The sequence below is a fragment of the Episyrphus balteatus genome, chromosome 3 (genome assembly GCF_945859705.1).
Source record: "Episyrphus balteatus chromosome 3, idEpiBalt1.1, whole genome shotgun sequence".
Lineage (NCBI taxonomy): Eukaryota > Metazoa > Arthropoda > Insecta > Diptera > Syrphidae > Episyrphus > Episyrphus balteatus.
This window is the reverse complement of record NC_079136.1, coordinates 16648655-16666514: the sequence shown is the minus strand read 5'-3', so window position 1 is coordinate 16666514 and position 17860 is coordinate 16648655. Positions and strand designations below refer to the sequence as shown.

The 17860-nt window shown below is 29.6% G+C and overlaps 3 protein-coding genes and 1 pseudogene across 3 annotated transcripts; 2 read left to right on the top strand and 2 right to left on the bottom strand.

Moving 5' to 3' along the window:
* Positions 1 to 803: 803 nt before the first annotated feature.
* LOC129913262 (cytochrome P450 CYP12A2-like) lies at positions 804 to 2782 on the bottom strand. The gene is made up of 5 exons (XM_055991847.1): positions 2644 to 2782; positions 2459 to 2573; positions 2156 to 2402; positions 1986 to 2102; positions 804 to 1922 (listed from the first exon to the last, which is right to left on the bottom strand). The coding sequence occupies exons 1-5, from the start codon at positions 2728 to 2730 to the stop codon at positions 902 to 904; spliced, it is 1587 nt and encodes a 528-aa protein (XP_055847822.1). The 5' UTR covers positions 2731 to 2782; the 3' UTR covers positions 804 to 901.
* A 5729-nt stretch (positions 2783 to 8511) lies between these two features.
* On the top strand, positions 8512 to 10720 carry LOC129913602 (cytochrome P450 CYP12A2-like; annotated as a pseudogene).
* A 2000-nt stretch (positions 10721 to 12720) lies between these two features.
* On the top strand, positions 12721 to 14630 carry LOC129913264 (cytochrome P450 CYP12A2-like). Its single transcript, XM_055991849.1, has 5 exons — positions 12721 to 12818; positions 12875 to 12983; positions 13063 to 13309; positions 13376 to 13492; positions 13551 to 14630. Exons 1-5 carry the CDS (start codon positions 12744 to 12746, stop codon positions 14566 to 14568), a joined length of 1566 nt encoding a protein of 521 aa, XP_055847824.1. The 5' UTR covers positions 12721 to 12743; the 3' UTR covers positions 14569 to 14630.
* On the bottom strand, positions 14618 to 14901 carry LOC129913601 (metallothionein-4-like). The gene is made up of 2 exons (XM_055992362.1): positions 14877 to 14901; positions 14618 to 14817 (listed from the first exon to the last, which is right to left on the bottom strand). The coding sequence occupies exons 1-2, from the start codon at positions 14899 to 14901 to the stop codon at positions 14717 to 14719; spliced, it is 126 nt and encodes a 41-aa protein (XP_055848337.1). The 3' UTR covers positions 14618 to 14716.
* Positions 14902 to 17860: the final 2959 nt, after the last annotated feature.

Below are 17860 nucleotides of genomic sequence, written 5' to 3'. Positions count from 1 at the left end.
AATTTCATATTTTGTGTCCGAATATCGACTATTCTTCAAACTATAGGTATTTTTAAAGTCGTTGACCACTGAAATTCAGAAACCTCCTTGTTTGATTTGAATGTAATGTATTCAAGTTTTTTAAAATTTTGTCTTTTACTATATAACTTCGGTTGTTTACAAACAGTTAACTATTGTATTTTTTATTAAAAATAGAAAACAAAATATCAAAAGCTGCCATTTTGTTTATTTTTAAAATAAAACAAATAATTTCTCTACCAATGTTTAAACAAGATTATGTGCAATGTCACAAATTTCTCGTAAATTACTTAAATGATTTTTCTTACAAAAGTTATTAAACATTCTATTAAAACCAAGCAAAATTAAATTTTGTTTATATTAAAAAAAAAAAAATCCAATAATTTAAACTTTCTGTTAAAAGTCGACAGCGCTGTCTTCACAATAATAAAATAATAACCTACATGATTTTTCTCTCCAAAACCAGAATTAGCATGTGTGGCCTTAGGGTCAATCTAAAAAAAAAGCTTTATCATGCTAGCCACTATACAACAGGTGAAAAAACGACATTAAACTTGATTTTGAAAATATCATTAGCAGCCAGCAAAAACAACAACAAGATAAAAACAAAAATAAAGTGGGTTTTGTAATCTTTGTTGTCATCGTTGTAGATAAGCGGGTTTAGCATAATTAACTTCTGCAAACAAAAATCTAACAAATGAGTCAAACAAACTAATTGGAACAGAACCAAAAGAAACATCAAATTTTCTAATTTATTTATTTATTTATTTATTTCTTATTGATTTAAATTTTTCTACACTTCCTCCATATTTTCTATCATTAATCTTAATTAGTTAAAAATTATAATTTCATTTTTTTTTTGTAAGTATATCACAAACAAAGCTTAATTTTCCAACTCACTCATTTTAAACTTTAGTGGAATAGCTGGCACATTAATCAAATGATTTTTAAAAGCATTCTCTACCGAATAATTAAATTCAATATTGAAATTTCTAACCAATCTTGTAATTGTGATTTCCAACTCCAATTCAACAAGTCTCCTTCCCACACAACTTCTAGAACCATGTCCGAAAGGAACAAACAAAAATGGATCAATAGTTCCATGATCAGCTTTTTCATCACGCACCCATCTTTCTGGAATAAATTCTTTTGCATTGGGAATATATCTGTCTTCCATAAGTAACAAATTATTGCAAAGCATTATGTCTTGATTTTTCTCAATTTGATAACCATTCATAAGAATTTCTTCTTCATTAGTTCGCATTATTCCCAATGAAATTGGATAGGTGCGCATTCCTTCCTTGATACAAGCCCTAAGGTATGGTAAATTCTTCATACTTTCCAATGTTAGAAGAGAGTCTTTTTGAGGAAGGATGGTCCGCAATTCTTGACGTAATTTCTCTTGTTTCTCTTTATTCTTAGCCAAGCAGAGTAGAATTCCTACCAATGTTGTACTGGTTGTATCAACTCCAGCCATCAAAAGATCCAAAGCCATTACAATAGCGATCTTTTTGTCAATTTTTAGGAGCTTCTCCAAAACACTCTTCTCTTCGTCACTCTCAGAACTTACTGATGTATTATTCTCAATTCTAGCAAGAGCTTCATTAATGTACTTCATAATGATTTCGTACATTTCGTCATAATTCTTCATCATTTCATTGAACTTTGGAGTCTTGACAATCTTCCAAATCGAAGGATTCATATCCAACATGAGAACTAAATTAAAGAAGTTACGAAGAACTTTAAAAAGCCTTTTAGCAACTACATTATCACGATCTTTTCGGATAAGTCCGATTTGTTGATTAAGTGCGACTACAGCAATTGATTCGAATGTTAGACGATTTAGTTCATCTTCGAAGGTTGCAGGCATTTCCAAGGTTTCTGGGTCTCGAATTTCACGAATTCTTTAATAAAACAAAAATCTATAAACACCTAAAAGTCTTCTTTTTAAAGCTTATCAAACTTACCTCTGTAAAAATTCGTTATTAACTTCAAGCATTTTATTGAGATACAATCTGGCATTTCGAGGCTGCATTAAAACTGGATTTACAGCTGTTCGAATCTTTGCCCAATCTTCATCGTTCCTGAATAGTATTCAATTAAAAAGGAATCAAGACAAATGTTTTTTTAAACTTACGTTGCTAAAAGCCCTACACCATCATCGAATTCATCTTTTCTGTGGACTTTTCGGTGATAAGTCAAAGTTTCAAGAAGACGACGTTTTGGCCAAATGCCTTCAGATCGAATTGCAGCTCGAAAATCATCCGGATTGAAAGATAGTAGAATATCTTTTTTACCAAACACACCTGGGACCCGTACAAGATCGCCATAAAGCTGTCGATTTATCAAAGCCCAATCATTCATAGACTTTTTGTGAAAGGCTCCTAATGACAAAAATCAAGATCAGAATCTTATCAAAATTTAAATTACAAGTTTTTACCGCCTGGTAAAAAGCCTCGAATAAGTTGAAACTTATTCGGGCCAGGAACTTCACTAAACGGTTTAGCTTTTGCCCATTCTTCTGCTAGATTTGCATCATTTATTGTATCTACTATCTTTGTTTGATTAAAATATTTTATTTTTAGTAACTCAAGTGGAAATAATTAAACTTTTTCAACCTATTACCTTAACATTCAACTGCGCAATTGACCGTAACTGTTTCCATTGGTTTATTTGCAATGATCGTTGAAATATATTCACTTGATGATGCATTGTTGATTAAAGATCTTTTATAACTGAACAGAGTTTTGTTCTGACTAGCTTCATGGACTTGCTAAATTGTATATTAATTTAAAAAAAGCTTTTTTAACAAATCATCATCATGCGTGTCGTTGTTTTTTGTTGTTTTGAACTTTAAAGATAAAATATGATGAGTTCTTTTTTTTGTATTATTATTTTTTATAACCACATACAAACCTACCTTTAGATTAATCTATACCTACTCTATTCAATTTGAAGTGTTTTGCTTGTGAAAGCATTTTGTAAACAAATATATTTTTGTATATATACGAAAGAGAATTTTTTAATAGAAATTTGCAAGATCATGACACGCGTGGATCTTCTTTTAGTATATGTTTGAATGAGCATTTAGAGAATTAGCATCTATAGCATCATCTATATTCATTCTCCTCTTCATAGTTCTTTAACCCTCTGTCGGCACACGGGTGCGAATTTGGCATGACAAAAATGAAAAGTGGTGAATACAGTATTCGAATTCCTCGAAAAATTCTACATCAATTTCATATCTGATTCTCCATAAAATAGTGAGACCGAAAAAAGTTCTAGCGCCATGAAAAAGTATAAACCAAATTCGCAAAAAAGGGGTGTGCCTACAGAGGGTTAAGAATGTTTTGACATTAACGCATTTAAGCATTCAAAACACGGTTTTAATGTAAACTAGTTATTATAGGACTTAGATTTTATTGCAGCAGGGGAAAAGATTTTCTGTATTTTATTGATACAAATAATTGTAAAGACATGCAAACTCACAGTTTTCTACTATTAAGTCTAATGGATTTTTAACATTGATATAACATTTTATAAATAATACTGTTGCAAAACAATTTCTTTGTCAAGCTCTTCAAAATAGGTCGAATTTCCCGACTTCACCTGATAAATCATTGGTAAATTCTTATCTTCGAAGTTTTTTATTTTGTTTTTGAAATGAAATATAATTATGAGGACCAAATCTGGGCTTTGAGGTGGGTGATTTAATTTACCGAACCAAATTGTCTGTCAATCAGTCAAACCCTAGTCTTGCAAAAGTGGATCCCTTTTTGTTCAACTTCCTGTTCTTTTTTCTTTGATAACCTCTTTTTTTCTTATATGCATCAAAGTTTGTATAATATTAACCGGTTATATTGAGACACTATTTTTTTTTTTTGAAATGATACGCAAAATCCGTTCCGTATCCCAAATATTTGAAGCCATGATTTTTGCTCAAAGAATTTTCTTCAATTTATTGATAGGAGTACTCTGCCTTATATAAAACGACAAATGCAGGAGCACAAGAGCAGGTATGTGCTATCAATATTATTTTCATGATACCAATATCTTCTATTGCGCGTTTTACCATCTAACGATTATTAAGACTAATTCTTTATGTTTTATTTTGTTTTTTAGATTATATTTGGAATTGATACGAGGAATAATTAAGTTTTCGAACTTGCTCTTAGAGTTCAAGTTGCTTAAGTTTTTAAGACTTTTTATATAGAAACTTGGGAAATGTAGGTATATAAAAAAAAAAAAACAAATAAAAAAATAAAATTAATTTTTCAAAAAAATAAACCAATATCTGAAATCAAATCGCCCCACAAAACAAGTACGCAGTTTTATTTGATATATTAAGGTGCATTTTTAGAAAAAAAAATTTCAAAATCGTTAGAGCCGTTTTTTAAAAAATAATTTTTTGAAAAAAAGTTTTAAAATAAAATTGATATGCCATTTTGTAGAAATCACTAATCAACATCTAAAAACAAAATTTCAAAAAAATTCAATGACCCGTTTTCGTTTTTTTTAAATTCCAAAAATTATTTTTTTCAAAATTTTATTTTTGGCTTAGATATATTTAAAGTATATAAATACTTTTGTATAAAAAATTTCGTTGAAATACAATAAGCAGTTTTGCAGAAATCCTATGGCAGGTACCGTTAATAATGATTTTCAAAAAGTTTTTTTTTTCTTCAAAAGATAGACCTTGTTTAAAAACTAACATTTGAATTTTTTTAACAAAACCGTGGTAGCCGTTTTCGTGAAATTAAACTTTTCCGAAATTTTTGTATGACAGGTACCGTTATTTTTGGTCCAAAAAAATTAATTCCAAAAACCTCCAAAAACTGCTACATAGCAAGTTTGGAGTCAATCGGTCTATCCGTTAAGGCTCTAGTTCCTTATACAGACAGATAGAAGGACTTCCGGGACCCACTTTTTGGCATTCTCTATCATCGTAATGTCATGGAAAAATGTAATCTCAACTTTTTTTTGAACGAATGCATAACTTGATATATAGTACCTACCTATATTGCAATTAAAAATAATAAAACGTAGGACTGGGTCGCACGTACTCATGGTAAAAATTGTTTAGAAAGGTTAAAGCCTTTTTAAGCATCCATAAATGACAATTTTAATTTAATTTTAAGAGACATTTTTAAAAACTATAAAAAGTTGTTTTTAAAATTACGAAAACACCTTTTAATTGGTTTTAACCTCCAAATGAAGAAAGCTACTATACGTTTCTTTGTGTAACAAAAAGTGTTTGTGTTTTTTTTATTTTTGGATTGTTAATATTTTGTTTACAACAATTTAGACAAAAATTCCAAAAAATAAAATCATTTTATTGTTAGTATTCTAAAGAGAAAATTCATCAATGCGTTTTGAAAAAAAAAAAAAAATTGATTAAAAAACATATAATTTTTTTTTAATCCAATATCTAACAATATTATTGAATATCTTTTTTAATTTTTAAATTAATATTAATTTAACGCTTTCGTGCAAAAAAGCTCCATAAAATCGGTTAAATTATTAACTAGAAAGTCAGTAATAGAGAAAACGGTTCAATGGCATTACCGTTAATAACGGTTTAGAAAATATTTTAAAAAAGTTTTCTAAAAGTTATCATTAACGGTATCATATAATCATTGTTCTTGATTCTGAATTTGTCCCAAACGACCAAATGAATCTTATCAAAATTTTGTTGTTTTAATACACCTAAATCTAAAATTAAATTTTGAACAAATTCAATTTTTTTATTTTGAAAAATTTAAGTTTTTTTTGTTACAATATCTATTTATATTACAATAATGCAAACCAACTTCATTTATTAAAAAAAAAAAAATTAAAAAAAAATATTGAAAAAAATCAATGTTTTTTTTTGTCAGAACTATTTTTGTTTAGTCCAAATTCAATTTTGGATCGGTAACAAAGACTGAGGGTATGAAAAATGTCTAAAAAAAATAGTAGATTTTAATAAAAATTTTAAGGGGCTTTTCATTAAAAATGTATAAACACCAATTAATCCAGTAAAATAAGGGTTTAACCTCGGAATGAATGTTAGTAGAAATTTTTTTTGCTCAATATCTTCCTTTTGCCATTCTATAACATATCTCAAAAGTCTAGAAAAATCTCATGTCCGCTTGTCGCGATTTCAAGGTCAAATCGCGAAATGGAGATTTTCAAAATTAGCAAAAATAGGCTATGGTATTATATACACATATGATACATGATTTCAAGGTATTTTTTAATGCTGATTCAAAAAAATCTAAAATCAAGACAATCTGACGTCTCTGGAAAAAGTTATACCTGTTTTTCATCTGTCAACTCATATTATTATAACAGTTGCAAGCTTACTGCCGAAAAACCCTTAAAAGTTATGGTAGATGAACCAAATTTTGCATGAAGATTTTAGAATCCATCATTATTAAAAATCAAAACAATCCATTACAAAAAATATATATACCTACGAAATAATGGTATTTTTTGATGGAGGGGCAAATTTTAGGATATGCACTAAAGAAGATTCTTGTTCATCTTAGGAATAAGTGCTAATAGGCTAATTTTTTCATTTTAATCTTTGTTTGGATATTCTTTAACTACCCTCAAAAATCTAAAAAAATCTCATGTCCGCAAGTCCTAATTTTCTTGGTTTGAAGGTAAGGTAGAGATTTTAAAAAATTGAAAAACTACACTTCAGATATTTGTGTCAGATCAACATGAATAAGATGCATTACTTTTCAGGGATGGTCAGGTTGACTTATTCGTGAGTTTTGTTGGAATAAGTGTTAAAAAATACCTTTAAATCATGTCGCTTATGTTGGTATACATATAAAAATTTAAACTTTTCTTATTAATTTTTTAAAATCTGCACCTTATTTTCAAACCAAGAAAATTAGAACTTGCGGACATGAGATTTTTTTAGATTTTTGAGGGTAGTTAAAGAATATCCAAACAAAGATTAAAATGAAAAAATTAGCCTATTAGCACTTATTCCTAAGATGAACAAGAATCTTCTTTAGTGCATATCCTAAAATTTGCCCCTCCATCAAAAAATACCATTATTTCGTAGGTATATATATTTTTTGTAATGGATTGTTTTGATTTTTAATAATGATGGATTCTAAAATCTTCATGCAAAATTTGGTTCATCTACCATAACTTTTAAGGGTTTTTCGGCAGTAAGCTTGCAACTGTTATAATAATATGAGTTGACAGATGAAAAACAGGTATAACTTTTTCCAGAGACGTCAGATTGTCTTGATTTTAGATTTTTTTGAATCAGCATTAAAAAATACCTTGAAATCATGTATCATATGTGTATATAATACCATAGCCTATTTTTGCTAATTTTGAAAATCTCCATTTCGCGATTTGACCTTGAAATCGCGACAAGCGGACATGAGATTTTTCTAGACTTTTGAGATATGTTATAGAATGGCAAAAGGAAGATATTGAGCAAAAAAAATTTCTACTAACATTCATTCCGAGATTTACCCCTTTTTTCTCCTTATTTGACTGTATTAAATTAACCTTATCTGATTTTTTAATTTATTTTTATTCAACATATCATAAACTCAAATTGTGGATTTGTTATATTGATTGAAAACTCATTGACACTAAAGTTTAAACATTGGGCAGGTTCAGAAACGTTAGGCACTAAATATTTAGGTAATTTCTCGGTCTCTGATTGGTCAGCTGTCAAAAAAAATCTTTCCAATTTAGGTAATTTTATTGGAAAGCTAACTGGAAAGTTAGGCAAGAAAATTTTCCCTAAAAATTTAGGAAAGTTTCTCTTGTCAACATGACAGCAGATTGTTTTTAATTAAAGAATTAATTTAGCAAAATTGAATTTATTTGTGTGAAAAACAAGTAAAAAGTGCATTATCGGTTATAATTAATATTATTTATTCATTAAAGTTAACTTAAATTTGGTGTCTTCCCCATGCGATCGGTAAAATACTTAAGTAAATTTCGAAATTTGACAAAAGCATCATATCCAAACTAATTTAGGCAATTTACTCAAATTTCCGTTCAGAAAATGACGTTGCCTAAATATCTAGCCCCTAATATTTCCTGAACGTGCCCATTATTTGTATAATTTAATTTGAATATTTCAATCACTACAATTTTAAAATACAATCTACCACATGCAAAACTGAAGTGTTACCAAAAATTCATTAACGACGAATATAATCTTTAATTAATTAATCAGTAATAAAATTTTGTTAAAAAAAACTGATTAGACAAGTCGTTGGTGCATTAAAATATCTCAAAACATCAAACATTTGTTAGTAGAAACCTATACACTTCAGTTTTAGAATTAATCAATATATTAGCCATAGACAGTATTTTTGTTTACAAATAAAGCTTTTTCATTTGTTTTGGTCTTGAAATAAAGTTCACAATAATTATACTCAGCTGTTTGAGCTTTTTTCTGCATTTATTTATTAATTTTCTAAATTTGGTTTCAATTTGTTAGTCTTTTCATAACAAAGCAAAGAAATGTATCGACAAGTTAGTCTTTTGAAAAAATTGCCCGAGCTCTACCAATTGCAGCTATTTCGTGCAATTACTCATACTGTTGATAAGGTTCATAGAAAAAATAGATCATTAAATAATTTGCTTAGAAAAAAGGTTCCAAAATGTATTTATTCTTTTCCATACAGGTTTCGGAGGAAAAGAGTACACAACATCAGCAATGGGAACATGCGAAGCCGTTCGAAGATATTCCAGGTCCAACAAAATATCAACTTATTCGAAGTTTATTTCCAGGCGGTGAGAGTTATGACGAGGTTTTGTTTACTTATCTGTGATCAAAAACATCTTTTTCTACAAAGGAATGTTTTATAAAATACCAATTTATGAGTTTATTCATAAGACCCGTGCAATGTACGGGGATCTGTATGTACTGCCAGGGTTCCTGGGAAGACTAAATTCGTTGATGGCGGGAGTTTAATCCAAATGACTTTCTACCAGTTCTGCGATCTGAAGGCGTTTGGCCTCATCGACGAGGTCTTGAAACAATGACTTACTATAGAACAGTTCATAAAAAAGAAACATTCGGACATGTAGTTGGTCTTTTAGGATCGTAAGTTTATAGATAGACTGACCCATAAACAAAAAATAGCAAGACTGGAAACTCGGCGGTCAACTGACGTTTGCCTACAAGCTGCGTGGTGTGGTGAATGTCGTGAACCTATCGTTGTGTTCGTGTCAAATGTGTGGTGAATGTCGTGAATCTATAAATGTGTGCGTGTTAACGTCATTTACCAACGTGGTGGCTTTCACATATATTCACAGACAGCACTGTACACAAAAGGGTTTCGGGGGGAAAGACGTACGAAATTTTCCAGTCTTGGTATTTTTTGTTTATGGACTGACCGAAGAAGTGATACAAAACTTGATGATTTTTTATTTGAAGAAACGGAGAAGATTGGGGAAAATTACGAAGTACTGTTAATCAAATTTTAATGCAACCTAAAAATGCCAAACTGCATTTGAACAATATGTTGGAAGTCAGTGACGAGTTTCTTGAAAGGTAAGTTATTAAAAAAATTATAAAAATTCATAATCACAAAGAATATTTCTAGAATATACGAGAAATTCATGATCCGAAAACTTTAGAAATGCCCGAAACATTCGAAGACGAAATCAATCGCCTAACATTCGAATCAGTTACTACTGTGATTGCCTTAAATCGTCAACTTGGTTTGATTCGCGAGAATCGAAATGAAGACGAAGATAAATTACTATTCGAAAGTCTTTGAAGTTTATTCGAATTATCACTCATACTGGACATTGGACCGCCAATATGGAAATATAAGCAAACGAAACAATTTCATCAGCAGATGAAAAATTATGACACCCTTGGAAAAATCTGCTCAAAATATGTAAAGGAAGCTTTAGACAGAATTGAAAATGACACTACTCCAAGAAAAGATAACGAAGAAAAGAGTGTTTTGGAGAAATTGCTGAAAATTGATAGAAATGTTGCTAAAGTTATGTCAACTGATCTAATTCCTGGTGGTGTTGATACAACAAGTAGTACTTTGGCTGGAATTCTGCTTTGCATTGCTAAAAATCCAGAAAGCAGGAAAAACTGCGTCAAGAAATTCGAACAATTCTACCACAGAAAGATTCACTTCTAACAATCGAGAATATGAAGAATCTTCCATACCTTGGAGCAAGCATAAAAGAGGGTATCCGGATGTATCCAATAGGATCGGGAACATTACGAACCATTAAAGAAGAAATTGTCATGATAGGCTATAAAGTACCAAAAGGTCAAGAAATCTTCCTCAATCATAATTTGCTTTTAAATACCGAGCAGTATTGTATCAATGCTTAAGAATTCATACCTGAGAGATGGCTTCGAAACGAAGATTCCCAGTTTGCTCCTGTGCATTCATTTTTGTACATGCCATTCAGTCATGGTCCAAGGAGTTGTGTGGGAAAGAGAATTGTCGAAATGGAGTTGGAAATTACGGTTGCTAGACTTGTCAGGAATTTCTACATTGGGTTTAATTATTCTACAGAAAATGCTTTTAAGAAACGATTGATTAATGTACCCGCCATAAAACTTAAGTTCAAATTCATTGAAGTTGAGCATTAGTTTAGTTAAAAATTACGTGTTTATTAGTATCAAAAACTTAAAGACCCAATTTATTCACTCTCCATTATATTTAAAGACCCCATTTAAAATTAAAAAAATCTATTAGGTCCAATTTATTCACACTCCATTAAATTTAAAGTCGCCATTAAAAAAGGGAAATTTTAAAATTTGTATGCGATTTGACAGTTTTATAATTTTTAATGGAGCCTTTAAAAATAATGGAGAGTGAATAAATTGGGCCTTAAATCACATACAAATTTTTAAATTTCCCATTTTTGGTTGAGTTGAGACTTAAAATTTAATGGAGTGTAAATAAATTGGGCCTAAAATCTTTGACTTTCTGCTACCAATTTGCTAGTTGCTTGTTTCTTCTACTAGTACAGGTAAAATAGTAAATAAAATCAAGAAATAAAAAAAAAATTGTTCCACTGATGAAACTTGGCAAAAAGTTTGCTTTTGGGATAAGAACCAAGTACAAAAAAAGTCTATAAAAAAAAGTTGGGTGGAAGGGTGTTTTTTCTCGGACAAGAGGGAGGGGGTGTAGGTCAAAAATATACTGAAAAAAATTCTTTGTTGAATATCATCATATGACGCATGTTTCCAAGGTATTTTTTGATGCTGAATCTAATGACATAAAAATAAAGTCAATACGATTGCTCTAAGAAAAGTAATTTCCGATTAAAAACCAGGGTGCTTGTTTTTTGACCTCAACAGGTAAAATATAACCGAAACCCATGTGAAAAACATGCTACGCTGACAAAATTTGGGATGAAGGTTTAAGATAAAACAGGGACAAAGGATTCATAAAGTTTTTAAAAATATTTTGGGTGAAAGGGTGTTTTTTTGATAGGTTAAGTTGTGTGTAAGAAAGGTATCATAACAGCTAACTTATATTTTATTAATTTTTAAAACTTGGTGGAATAGCTTTGGTTGGTATAAGAATTTAGAATTTATAAAAAGTAAAAAATTATTTTGAGTGAAAGGGTGTTTTTTTTTTTCAAGAAATGATGAAATTCGGAATTAGTACCACAAAAACTGGGTAAAAATTGTTACACCAATGAAAATTGGTAAAACTGTTTCATTTATAACAGAAAGCAAGAACTCAAAAAGTCTATACAAATATTTTAGGTTAAATGGTGTTTTTTTTGGGAAATAGGGAAAAATCCGCGATAAGTCCGATTAAATCAATGGTATAAATGGTACCCTTACGAAATCCATTAAATATGTTCTCTTTCCCATGGGAACTACGAATAATGTAAGTCTATAAATTTTTTGTATGTGAAAGGGGGTTTTTTTTAGAAGTAAAGAAAATATGGGCTTATTTGAAAAAGTGTGAAATACTAGAGTAATATTAGTGGTACCCTATTGAAATTTAGCAATTATGTTACTTTTAAGATAAGAAACAAGAATCTTAAGTGTTTATAAAAACATCATGGTTAACAGGATGTTTTTTTGCGTGAAAACAAAAATGATGGGTCACCCTAATGAAATTTGGTAAAAACATTGATTTTGGGATAGAAAGCAAGAATACAGAGTTTTCATAAAAAAAAATTTGGTGAAAGGGTGTTTTTTTCGAAGAGACAGTAAAATCTGTAATTATTGCCAAAACCTTCACCTCTGTCCGCGAAAAAACACCCTTCCACCCAACTTTTTTTTTATAGACTTTTTTTGTACTTGGTTCTTATCCCAAAAGCAAACTTTTTGCCAAGTTTCATCAGTGGAACAATTTTTTTTTTATAAATGACTATTTTACCTGTACTATACTTACAATTTCTATAAAAAAAAAATAACTTTATTGAAGAACATTAAAATTGTACATTCTTATACCAACTTTCAAAAATGACTATACAAATATACACTTCAGCCTATTCATAAAATTTATAAATTATTATCGTAGTATAGAATTTTGAATTGCATTTTATTTAATTATTTATTTATTTATTTTTTTTTTTTTTTTTTGAACAACTTTATCGAAGTTTGTTATTCGCTTTTTTGATTATTAAAAGCTTTTTTGATTATTTAGATCAACACATGAAAAATGAAGACTAATCTAGCTTTATCTGCATTACTTATTCATCTTTATTTTTTTAAACTATTAGTCTTATCACAACTTACTTAAGCAATGTATCGACAAGTTTGTGTTTTAAAAAGTGGTCATAGCCAGCCATGGCGTTCTATTTCTCAAAACACAGAAAAGGTTAATGTCAATAAGAGAATTAAAATTCATTTATTAAAAAATATGCTATTTCAAAGATTTTGAATGGAAATACTACTCGAAATAAGGAATGGCAAGAGGCCAAGCCGTTCAAAGCGATCCCAGGTCCAACACAATATCAACTTATTCGAAGCTTTTTCCCAGGCGGTGAGTATCGCGATTGATTCTCAATGATCTCATCTGGTCATCCAGTATAATAACTTGATCGCCTGTTTTAACCTTATAGGAATGTTTTACAAACTACCAGTTAATGATTACCTTCTTAAAACCCGTGAGATGTATGGTGATTTGTATGTTCTACCCGGATTTCTGGGAAGACAAAAATGGTTGATGGCATTCAATGCTGATGACTTTCTTCCCGTGTTGCGATCTGAAGGCATTTGGCCTTATAGGCGGGGACTAGAAACAATGAATTATTATAGGACCGTTCATAGAAAAGATGCATTCGAAGATAGTGTTGGACTTGTAGGAACGTAAGTTCACACAATCTCTTCTAAATAGTAAATCATGCTTTATTTTATACCTAATTTTGTTCGAAGAAACGGAGAAGATTGGGGAAAATTACGGAGCACGCTCAATCCAATTTTAATGCAACCTAAAAACGCCAAATTGTACCTTAACAATATGTTAGAAGTCAGTGACGAATTTCTTGAAAGGTAAGTTGATTTTTTATTAGAAAAAAAATCAAAATACTATCATAGACTATATTTTCAGAATTCGAGAAATTCGTGATCCAAAAACATTAGAAATGCCCGAAACATTCGAAGATGAAATCAAGCGATTAACATTTGAATCAGTTGCTGTGATTGCACTAAATCGTCAACTTGGTCTAATTCGCAGAAATCGAAATGATAAAGAAGCCAAATTATTGTTTGACAGTCTTCGAAGCTTTTTTGACTTATCACTTATGTTAGACTTTGGTCTGCCAATATGGAAATACTATAAAACAAAACAATTTTATCAGCAAATGAAGAACTACGATGTGATTAGAGAAATCTGCACAAAATACGTAAACGAAGCACTTGATAGAATTGAAAATGACAAAACTCCAAGAAAAGATAACGAAGAAAAAAGTGTTTTGGAGAAATTGCTGAAAGTTGATAGAAATGTAGCAAAAGTTATTGCTACTGATCTAATTACTGGAGGTGTTGATACAACAAGTAGTACTTTGGCTGGAATTTTGCTTTGCATTGCTAAAAATCCAGATAAACAGGAGAAACTTCGTCAAGAAATTTGCACAATTCTGCCACAGAAAGATTCTCTTCTAACAATTGACAACATGAAGAATCTACCATACCTTCGAGCTAGCATTAAAGAAGGTATGAGAATTTATCCAATAGCGACGGGAACAGTACGGACAAATCAAGGGGATATTGTCATGAGTGGCTATCAGATTCCAAAAGGTCAAGAAATTGTTTTAAATCATAATTTTCTTATGAATACTGAGCAGTATTGCCCAAAGGCCAAGGAATTTATTCCAGAAAGATGGCTGCGAAGTGAAGATTCTGAGTATGCTCCAATGCATTCGTTCTTGTTCATGCCATTCAGCCATGGACCAAGAAGTTGTGTGGGAAAGAGAATTGTCGAAATGGAGTTGGAAATTACGATTGCAAGACTTGTTAGAAATTTTCATATTGAATTTAATTATTCTACAGAAAATGCATTTAAGAACCAATTGATAAATGTACCCGCTATACCTCTCAAATTTAAATTCAGTGATATTCAGCAATAGTGTAGTAATTTTTAAAAAGCTTATATTAGCAAATAAAAATTTAGTCAAATTTTTGTAAGTCACATTTTGATCTTTATTTTCTTGAAATACTCTTAATTTTTAAGTTTAACAAAATATTAAGAGACTTGGTCTCCTCAAACGATTTCTTTCACTTGCAGCACTTTTCTTCTTCACCAGTTTTGCAAGAACACTTGCAATTATCAGAACAATTACAAGATTGACAGCATTTGGCGCTGGTACATTTGCAGTCTTTAAAGAAATAAAAATAATTAGTAATTCCACGATTAATAATTTGGTAACTTAATTACCTTTACAACAATCTTTGCAAGGCATTTTTATTGAATGAATTCGTACTTCTTAATGTAACAACACAACTTCTTACGACAATTTTTGTCTTTACTGGTAAAGTGATTACTTTGAATACAGCTCTGAGTTTTCAACGCTTTTTAATAAGAACTTTCTGATCTGAAAAAAACCTAAGTGAAGTGTGCAATTGCTCACTGCAAATGAAAACTTTTTTTTGCACTCATATTTTTGCCGGTAGATAAGGTTTTGTTTACAAAACAATAAGTAGTAGCTGCCTGGTATGTTTACAATTATGACTTATCTCTGTGCTTTGTAATACATATTTGTTATCTTTGCAAAGATTCTACCAGAGCTTTTAAAATAAAATAAAAAATAATTATTTTGATTTTTTATTTCTTTTAGTATAAGCTCTTACAATTCCTACAAAATTATGAAGTGGTATATTATCATGAAGTTTTGTTGGGTGCTTTTGATTTTTTCTATTAAAGAAGCTAAAATTTAGAAGTGCGAAATTGCATTCTATTAAAAATGATAGATACAGTTTTAGAATTTTTTTGAATCTTTATTAAGCTTAAAATCGCTATTAAAAAACGGAATTTTAAAATTAAAAATGAAATTCATTTATTTGAATGTTTTTGTTTGAGTAATCGAACGCAATATTGCTGCAGTTGGCATAGCTGCTGAAAATTTTTAAAAACACAAACTTGTCGCTGCATTGCTTCAGCTAGGTTACTACTAGACTAAAATAAAACTGAAATATCTAAAAGACCTTCAATCTAATTGATAAATAAATAAAAGCAGAAAAAGCTCATTTTGTAAATTCAAACAGACGATAGTCGAAATGCTTGTGAATGAAAAAAGCTTTAATAGCATGTAAACAAAAATGTAAATGTTTTATGGCTGGGTCGTAGAATTTTGCTTATTATGAATTTTGTTTGATATTTTCACAAGAACTTGAAAAAATATCATTGCGATAATAGAAATTGCGATAAGTCGGCCCCACAATACCAAGTCTTTATCCGTCTGTCAGGCTGGCAGTTTGGTCAATCTTTGTCATTCATAAGACCTTTACTTCTGGTCCATCTAAGGTTGTCCGATTTGTCATGGTTTTCGATTTCCATTATTTAAAATATAAAAAAAATTAATAACGGACTGTTTTCGATACACATTATGATCCTCAAGTCAAGATTTTGAAGGTCAAAGCGCGAAATGGAGATTTTCAAAATTAGCAAAAATAGACGATGGTATTATATACACATATCGCTGGCTGAGAATTATAAGGGTGTATTTCATACAAAATACAAAAAATTAATTTTGTACACCAAAATTTTCGTAATTTCAACGGCTTTTAGATAACATTTAAAAAAAATTAGAAAAAAATTAATGGCGACGGCACAGGTAGAAAAGACATACAACTTTCATGATTTCACATACATGTATTAATACAATAAGGTTCTATGTTATTCAAATTGCAACATAGAACCTTTTTACTGATTTTTTCAAACAAAAAAATACATTGATTTAAGTTACATAGAACTTTTTTACGCAAATTTTTCAAAATGAAATCTTATGGAAATGATCTTTTTTCTAACTAAAGTAAAAATAAAAGATCTTTTGCTGTTTTTGCTGGTATTGAACAACAGGGATGGAGTCGGCTAACTTGATAGTCAATAAATGACAGTCAAAAACGACGATTTTGCTCCATGATTCGTCGTTTTTGACTATCAACTATCGAATATCAAGTTAGCGGACGGGCTTTTGCTTAACAGCAAAGAATTTTTGTATCTCGCTCTGTACTCTTTAAACCAAAAAATTTGTACTATCCAATCTTAACTTTTGCAATAATTCATTACCTAGATATTCTTTCATCATAATTAAATTAAAATAATGTTTTTTGTGTGCCAAGAATTGGAAGTGATTTTTTGAAAACTTTTTTTTTTTCATAATCGAGGTTGGGAATTTCATAGTTCGTATTAATAAACCAAAAGTTAAAGAAACATTTAGATTCCTTAACTTTAAATAAAAGAAGTCACCTTAGTACCCAAAAAAACAAAAAATAACTAATTTTTAGTGGTATTTGGAAAATTGAGTATTTTTTTTTTTAAAGGTCAAGATTTTACTCTACTAACCGTAGTGAACTCTTCGTTATTCATCTTTACAATTATATTAGTTTATTTCTATTAATAGTTTCATCGAATAAAACTTTTTTTTTAACTTGAAGCAAATTTACTTACGTTATACATGGAGACAAATAAGCAACTTAGAATCAAGATGATGCTCCTCTAAAATCCAATCCTGTTAAATTAATAAGATTTCTAATAAAAATAAGTAAAATTTGTTTAAACATTTTTAAAATCAAAGTGAACTTCATTTTAATAAGAATTTTCTTCTTAAGAAAATTTAAGTGTAGATACCTGCTAAGATTGAAATGATTTTTTATTAATTTTATGTACTTATTAAAATAAAAAGATTAAACAAACTTTAAATTTTTTTTGGCATAAATTTCGTACCGTAGATGATTGTTTTAAGACGACTGTCTTTCTAGCAAAAAAGCATGCAAAAATCTGATTGATTTAATACAAATTCTAAATGTTTTTAGCATGTCTTTTTTCTATGTAGGTACCTAATTCAACAAAAGTAGGAATTGTTGTTTTCGATAAATGCAACAACGTGATTTGTGGTATTTTTTTCTGTTATTTAAAATAGATTTTGACTGTTTTTTTGCAAAACTTGAATAAAATTAAATTAAATCAAAGCTTATTTCACGATGAAGTCACTTTTTTCATATAAAATGCATTTATTACATGTAAGCTCTTTATAACTATAAGGTTCTATGTTGAACATAGAACCTTTTAAAAATTTTTTACAAATTTTTTCATAAAAAGGTTCTATGTCATTTTTTAAAAATGCTCATAGAATCCGTTTTTGTGGTGAAATTAAACTATTTTATCCAAAAACCAGCCTTAAAAAACTTTGAGATCGATTT

Coding starts and splice junctions, on each gene's coding strand:
- LOC129913601 (XM_055992362.1), bottom strand. CDS start 14,901: ATGCCTTGCAAAGATTGTTGTAAAG. Junction 14,818..14,876: donor TTGCAAAGATTGTTGTAAAG/GTAATTAAGTTA, acceptor ATTTCTTTAAAG/ACTGCAAATGTACCAGCGCC.
- LOC129913262 (XM_055991847.1), bottom strand. CDS start 2,730: ATGCATCATCAAGTGAATATATTTCAACGATCATTGCAAATAAACCAA. Junction 2,574..2,643: donor TTGCGCAGTTGAATGTTAAG/GTAATAGGTTGA, acceptor AATCAAACAAAG/ATAGTAGATACAATAAATGA. Junction 1,923..1,985: donor AATAACGAATTTTTACAGAG/GTAAGTTTGATA, acceptor GTTTTATTAAAG/AATTCGTGAAATTCGAGACC.
- LOC129913264 (XM_055991849.1), top strand. CDS start 12,744: ATGTATCGACAAGTTTGTGTTTTAAAAAGTGGTCATAGCCAGCCATGG. Junction 12,984..13,062: donor TCGAAGCTTTTTCCCAGGCG/GTGAGTATCGCG, acceptor TTAACCTTATAG/GAATGTTTTACAAACTACCA. Junction 13,310..13,375: donor AGTGTTGGACTTGTAGGAAC/GTAAGTTCACAC, acceptor TTTTGTTCGAAG/AAACGGAGAAGATTGGGGAA.